The following is a 7,439-nucleotide window of genomic DNA, read 5'->3' on the forward strand; positions in this document are numbered from 1 at the left end:
CTCGTTTCAAAATGAAGAAACGAAGCCTTCAGTACGATAAGAACATTTTATTTACTTTATAATCACTGATCTGAATGTGTTGTTTTAACAGTTTATAAAAGTAAAAATCTAATTTAGAACACAGGTTTCTATTTTAAAAGCTTCAAACGTCAACACAGAAGATGAGAGACGTCTCCGTCACAAACACGTCACGGGAAGACGGACATCTTTAAATTAGTACAGTGCATTAATCGTGTCTCATCTGGAGATGTCCACAACGATGGCGGGACGTTGAGAGCGTGGAGGACAGCGTCGCACATCTGGAGCTCCATCACACAGAGGTGAGGGTGTCCACCGGGCGCCTGCTTCACGGTGACAGTTACTAATTCTGCAGTTATTGAAAATATAGAAAGACCGTAAATAAATACTTTCTGTTGTGTATCGATGAGCGGACATCTAGTGACCCTTCAGTCACTAATAAACCTCAGAGGTGGAACGCCATGACATGTCATCATCAATCATTTTAGAGGAGAAGAGGACGATAATTGTGTGAAAAGACAAATGAAATATAAATAGCATAACACTGGGTCTGTGTTCATATCTAATCTTCTCCTGGAAGCATCTTAACGTTAAGAACAGGTTCTAAATGTATGCATCGTGTATTTGATGGTGAGTGTTATGAGGCCCTGGTTTTGTGTGCTGATGGTTTTCAGACGGTGCTTGGTCCTCCGGTGGACAGAGCTCACGTCACTCCTATGAAACTCACTCGCTCACTTCAAGTAGAGAGAACCGAGGCGGACTAGTGGGGACCGCTCTGACGAGACCAGGTTCTCGGGGGGGGGGGGGGGGTCAGTGCGAGGCTTTCTTCGCTCTCCTCCTCTTGTTCCTCCGCCTGACGGCGCTGCAGGGAGCTTCCGTCTCCGTCGTCCCGGTGAGCTCCTCCACCGTCTCCTCCACCGTCAGCGCGGCCTCCGGCTCCTCCGGGACGCCCGGCTCCACGTCCTCGTCCTCACCCGCCGCTGTGACATCCGCTTCTCTCTCTGTATTCGGGTCCTCGGCTCCCTCGGCGGCATCTCCTCCACCCGCGACGTCCCCGGGAGCGTCCTCCAGGTCGGCTCCGTCCGCTCGTGTCCTCTCCGTCTCCGTCTCCGTCTCCGTGTCCGTCTGTGGACCGTGGGGCTGCTGGCCGTGCTGACAGCAGCAGCGGGAATGTTCCCACTGCTGCTGAGGCTCCTCTGGGTAATCTGCAGGAACTAGGGAGACGGTTGACGAGCCGTTCATTCATCCACTTCTAATCACTTCATTTAGAACCTCTTAAAGTTCTGTTTCATGATATTAACACAAATAGAAGTTATGAAACCTTCCCAGTCCTCCCGGGTCTTCTTCTGTGGTGCCATGTCTTCCATCAGCTGGCCCTCCTGCATCACCCGAGTGATCTCCGTCAGCTGCTGCAGGAGACTCTCCTCCTGATCCGCCGTCACGCCCTTCACCCTGCAGCACAGAACAGAACAGAACCGAAACAGAACAGAACCGTCCTGAACTTGAGTGACAGATGGGAGTGAGAGCGCGCGAAGCAGATCTCAGGTTTAGCGCAGTTTCTGTCCGGAGGAGAGAGAGAGAGGGAGGAGGCGAAAACGACTCCTTCGGATGACGTCACACACACACACACACACACACACACACACACCTGTCGGGACTGTGGTTGACGTCGGACACGATGTTCTCCATCACCAGCTCGGTCTCCCTCAGCTTCTCCTGCAGCTGAGCCAACTCAAAGTCAGCTGGAAAACAACAACAAACCAAAGGAGAGGAGTTTAAAACACAACCTGTGGACAACGGCGGTAGTGTTTCCGAGCACCAGGGTCTCGGTCCTGGTCCTGGTTCTCCCTTCCCTTTCAGTGGGCCCAGCAATCCGGCCTTTAGTCATGTGATCTTTTTTTTAAAAATTTGTGTAATAAATGTGGAGCTCCTCAATCATGATAACTCATTTTTCTGTCCTTTTTTCCCCCACTTCTTCTGATTTAATATCATCCCCCCCCCCCCCCCCCCCCGTCACACTCACTGATCTTTCTCTTCTTGTTCTCCGAGCGAACCGAAGGGAAGCGGCTCTCCGTGGGCTTGTTGTTCCCTTTAGACGTGATCTAACAGAGAGACAGCGACGGCGTTAACACACTCTTAATGTCTTTCACGTATATACTTCGTCTGCTGACACTAAAGCTGTACTTTTCACCTTGAACAGTATGTAGAGGATGTAGAGCAAGATCCCGAAGCCGTACACCGGGATGATCTGCCCGGCCAGGTTGGACTTGCCCCCGGTCCCCGCCCCGGTCCCCGCTCCCTTGGCCCTGGCTACGGCCTCGGTGTTGTGGGCTCTGGAGCTCGCGGCCCTCTGGCCTCGACCCTCCGGAGCCGCCTGGCGTTGCATCATCGGAGGGAAGCGACCCGAACCTGACAACGGGAGGAGGAGGAGGAGGAGGAGGAGGAGGAGGAAGATTGAGCTGAGGAGAACACGACTGATGAATGACGGCAGAGTCCAGAACAACTGGAAGAATTGTTTTGGGTGTGCTGAGTTGTTTAAATGACCTCAGTGGACTGACGTCATTTATTTCTGCTCACTGGAATAAAAAAACTATAAATAACTGCAGGTTCGTTCATCAAAATATCTTTTATTTCAATAGTCTGTGTATTTTATAAACCAAATTACATTAAATCTTATTTTGTGAAAGTTATATTTTCTTTCTAAAACAAACTTAAATTATAATCTGTATGAAGATATGATTTATTGCTGTATTAATCTGCATTAATTATATCTTTGTGTACATAATAAACTGGCAACTGAGTGTATTTTATTTCTTATAAATAAATTAAAACAGGTGTATCTGGCGCCCTCTTCAGGGAGGAAAGTGCAACTACAAGAGGATACACCGGTGATGTTCAGTTAAGGCTTAAATTACGAAATAAATAACAATTAAATATACAAACTATAACCCCAGATTAATCCACTACATGATAAGATTAAACCATCTATCTGAACAACCGCCACGCGTCGAGCTAACGACGTAAGAGAACCCGTGAAGAGGTGACGCACCGTCAGCAGCATCCTTCCTCCCGCCGGATAACAGCATTTTGGGGAGCAGCAGAGCGACGCACAGCACGAGACACGTCGCGAGCGTCACCTTCTGAAACGTTGACATCGCCATTACCGACACAGGTAAGCGGTCACCTCCCCGGTGGAGTGGGGGGGGGGGAGGGGAGACAAACGTAGTTATATGTGACGGGTCGACGGTGAGGAGGCGGTTCGCTGGTTGGTGTCGGTTCTTCATCCATCGGTTGAACTTCCTCGTTGACTCGAGGACCGGAAGTGCGGTGCAACTGCAATGGCTGCGATTCACCGCTGGGTGGCGCCAAAAGACCGTCTTAACGTTTTTAATGCAGCGAATTGAGACTTTAATTATTAAAATGTATATATTTTATTATGCAATATGTACACATGTCTTATAAACAATTAATCTCAAGTATATATATATATATATATATATATATATATACTTATATATCTCAAGTATATATATATATATACTTGAGATTAATTGTTTATATATATATATATATATATACATATATATATATATATATATATATATATATGTATATATATATATATATATATACAATGCAGTTTTTACTCTTGTAAAAAAGTTTTTTCAGTCAATACAGTGCAGATAAACCATAATTTGTACACAAAGCACTAACTATGCATTGATAGTATGAATGAAAAACAGATGCATCTTTTGTGTTTTCTGTGTTTTTGTGAGCAGGGCATAACAGTTTGCAATATATATATATATATATATATATATATATATATTTGTTTTTTTGCAATTGCTAAAACACAATTTATGAAAATAGGACACTCTTTGTCAAAACTCTAAACACAAAAACCAAACATAAACACAAAATAGAAAATATCTTTCATCTCTTTCAAAATCAAACACATTCAAAACTATATATATAAATATTTATTTATTTATTTAACTATATATATATAATGTAATAAAATGCTATTTTCATCACAACTTCATACACAAACACCACAGACAGAGCTCCTCCCACGTTGACGTGTTAAACATAAAACCCTTTAAACAGAGCCTCTGTCTCCCTCGTCGTTCACAACCAAAGAGCGAACCTGAATCCTCTCCACAGCCTCCAGCTCTTAATTGGTTTCAGGTGTTTTTCACAGGTGCGTTGTGGCTGCAGGTGATTGACGAGGTTCAACAGACATTTAGCTTTGAACGACGCGTCTAATGTAGGTCACTGTGGGTCGACAGTGATTTAAAACTCGGTGCATATATAAGGGAGGAAAAGTCATCTGTTATTTGTTGGCCTAGTTATGGTCCTCAGGCTCCGATCTTAAATGTGAACTCATGATCTAATAATGTTGTCACACGTGTGAACGTGGAAAGACGATCGGCAGAACGGGTTTGGTGAATGCTGCTCAAGTAAAAAATGGCATAAAAACACTTAAGTGCACAAGTACTTTACATTTGTACTTAGTGAAAAAAAACATGATAAAATATGCGGTAAAAATTCAGTGGTGTAATGTAACTGTCATTGACCCAAATGTGTTCATTTTAAACACAACACATACATTATTTTAACTGAATAACTTTTGTTCAGAGACGATCAATCTACTGTACATGCAGAACAGGTTTTACTACATGAAGGTAATATATATATATTATCTTAATTAGATACATGCAAATATACTTTATTTTAACGTTGCCTTTTAGTTGATGGTTAACCATTAAACAATGAGCGCTTTAAGGGTCGTAAGCCCTCTAGTGACTTCATTATTATTATTATTATTATTATTATTATTATTATTATATATGTTCTAAAATGTTTAAATAACTTCCTCTCCCCACTGACGTTCACTCATCTCAGTTCATAAATAATGAGACACAAACTGAAATTAAAATTCAGTTTAATTATTCGAGAAACGAAGAGAACAGAAACAGACTGAAAACAAAACTACGGCGAGTTTTCAAAGCGTCGCTCGGTTCGCTCGCGTCGTCGGAGCGACGAAGGAGATTCCTCCTCAAAAGTTTCAGATGGGTTTGGCGGCTTCCTAACGTGCCAGACGGGCGCGTTTCACCACAGGCGACGGCGGTTCAGTTTGACGACTCGGTGTTTTTTCTGCGACGGATGCTTTGTGTGGCCCCGTATTGGCTTCCCTCCATCCGGCTGGTATTTCAAGTTCGGTGACCTCTGGACCCGTCCGACCAGAATTGTAAGTTCTTCGGGATAGTTTTCCACGCAGCTCTCTGTAATAAAAGAGTTCAAATCGTGGCAAATATGTCCCATCGGCGTTGTTTTCCGCGGTGTGAAGCAGGACTCTGCTGCTGTGAGTTCCACAGTCCAACGGGCTCACAGCCGTCCTGACACGATCTGCAGAAAGAGAGAAGAAAAAAATAGATTAAATAAACAGGCCCAGCTCCCTCTGTGGTGCTTCTAGACCAACTATGACTCTTATTGTTGCTTTTCTGGTGACCAAGAATGTTTATTTCATTGATTTCAATGAGAATAGCAGATTAAATCCAGACATTACCTCGAATCACAGGAATCAAAGTGGAATATTCTCTGAGACTAAAGTGATAAATTTCCAAATTTACGGGAAAAAAACCCTGAAAATTCTTTGAGATTATAAAGTCACACATTTGTTTGATCAACCTCGACACACACGCCGCCGCTTAACACAGTAAAGTCAGCCGCAAAGTGCAAATTTAAATAGTTATATTCATATTTATTTGAGTTCATGAAAGAACACAGAGAGAATATGAAATCAAATATGTTTACGTATCTTCCAGGACCTTCCGTCTCGCTTTAAAGGGCCGTCTTACCATAAGAACATTACTTTAAGCACAACGAAACTCACATGTGAGACTTTATTCTGGTGTTTATTCTCGTGAACCCCTGTGTGTGTGTGTGTGTGTGTGTGTGTGTGTGTGTGTGTGTGTGTGTGTGTGTGTGTGCGTGTGTGTGTTGTTTGTCACTCAATTATAAATCACCTGCAGCCAGAATGTGAAAACAGCCGTAACCAATTAGAGCTTTGAGCGCTATAAATAGAATTCAGGTTTGCTCTTTGGCATGAACAACAATGGAGGCCAATTCCAGAGAGAGAGAGAGAGAGTTTGTAGAGACAAAGTAATCGTGTCTGATATGAATATATACGAGTATAAACACACTTTGTGGTTACATAATTTACGCTACGAACGCTCTTGATAATATTCTTTTATATAACGTTGAAACAAGCTTTTTATGGTGTCTGTTTGCAAAGTTGTGACGCAAAAGTTGATATAGTTTTTAAAGAGGCTTTTTGCTTTTGCAACAGACGTGAGATGATGTTTCAGAGGGCGCTAAGCTTCAGAAATCGTGTTTTAGCGATATGCAACGTTTTCACTTCAGTCTTCTTTGAGTTGTTGATTTATACGCTTGAACGACCAGAATGTAATAACGCAGGTTACCTCGGTAGGAGCCGACTGTGTTGAAGTCATCTAATTATGTTTCACGCAATTCAATTTCACTGATTTTGTGTTGAAAATGAAAGCAGAATCAAGATCTTTATCATCGTTATTTTAAACGTGTAACCCTTATAGTTAGTCTATAAATCAAAAGAAATAAACACACGTAAAAAAAAAACAAGTTGTCACATTTATTAAAGTCTTTGACAAAAGTTTAAATAAATCTCCCAACATCAACAAAGCTGTGTGGGTCTTCGGAGAACACTTAGGAAGAGTTACAGCATCTGGAGGCCGGAAAACCTTCAACATGCCGAACATTCATGAAGCAGACTCCCATTTTAATGCACTCCAAACCAAACATACAGTAAAAGACGTCCGGAGAAGGAAACCGAATGAGAGCTCCAGAGAATCTTTAGGAGGAAACGATCTCCTAAAGTCTAAAGTTGTTTCGACCTGGAACTCCGGAACCTAAAAACCGAACCAAAAGCGAAACAAGTCTCCGGTCCCAGAGAGCACCGAGCGTCCCGCGCGGCGCTGCATTCTATGAACTCTAGTTGCAGTTAGCATCGTAATGATAGGGTTGGGCTGCTGGCTATGTCCCGAAAAGCGAACCCTGAAACTCTCATAACTGTGGATTTTGTGGCTTCTGTTGCCGTATTCGCTTTCAAACTTCTCTCATCTACCCTCAAAGCCAAAAAAAAAAAACCTCTCCGCCCACGCTCAATAGAGGACGAGCTCGGACTCCCACGGGATTCATTTGTCTCCCGTTTGACCCTTTCAAAGAAAGCCTTTGGATACGTTCAAGTCTTCAAGCAACTCGGTGGCCTCCGATGAGAAGCAACCGTTTGAAAAACCGAGATTTAAATAGAAGAAACTGCATATTTCACGCTCTTATTAACCTTTGAGGAGGACAGAGGACAAACAAAGATCTGATCTTCA

General features: G+C 43.1%; 1 protein-coding gene across 1 annotated transcript; it reads right to left on the reverse strand.

Moving 5' to 3' along the window:
- Positions 1-32: 32 nt before the first annotated feature.
- Positions 33-3,321, reverse strand: ric3b (RIC3 acetylcholine receptor chaperone b). The gene is made up of 6 exons (XM_068723206.1): positions 3,068-3,321; positions 2,210-2,427; positions 2,042-2,120; positions 1,667-1,760; positions 1,340-1,470; positions 33-1,232 (listed from the first exon to the last, which is right to left on the reverse strand). The coding sequence occupies exons 1-6, from the start codon at positions 3,300-3,302 to the stop codon at positions 829-831; spliced, it is 1,161 nt and encodes a 386-aa protein (XP_068579307.1). The 5' UTR covers positions 3,303-3,321; the 3' UTR covers positions 33-828.
- Positions 3,322-7,439: the final 4,118 nt, after the last annotated feature.

Source organism: Cebidichthys violaceus, unplaced genomic scaffold (genome assembly GCF_023349555.1).
Source record: "Cebidichthys violaceus isolate CVI_PGR_0920_01 unplaced genomic scaffold, fCebVio1.0.p SCAF_3, whole genome shotgun sequence".
Lineage (NCBI taxonomy): Eukaryota > Metazoa > Chordata > Actinopteri > Perciformes > Stichaeidae > Cebidichthys > Cebidichthys violaceus.

Bases quoted from the DNA above. Each gene is read 5' to 3' on its own strand.
- ric3b (XM_068723206.1), bottom strand. From the start codon at position 3,302: ATGAAGAACCGACACCAACCAGCGAACCGCCTCCTCACCGTCGACCCG. The intron at 1,471-1,666 runs GTGTGTGTGTGT...TCTGTGCTGCAG, and splicing joins GTCAACCACAGTCCCGACAG to GGTGAAGGGCGTGACGGCGG. The intron at 1,233-1,339 runs GTTTCATAACTT...CCGTCTCCCTAG, and splicing joins GACCCGGGAGGACTGGGAAG to TTCCTGCAGATTACCCAGAG.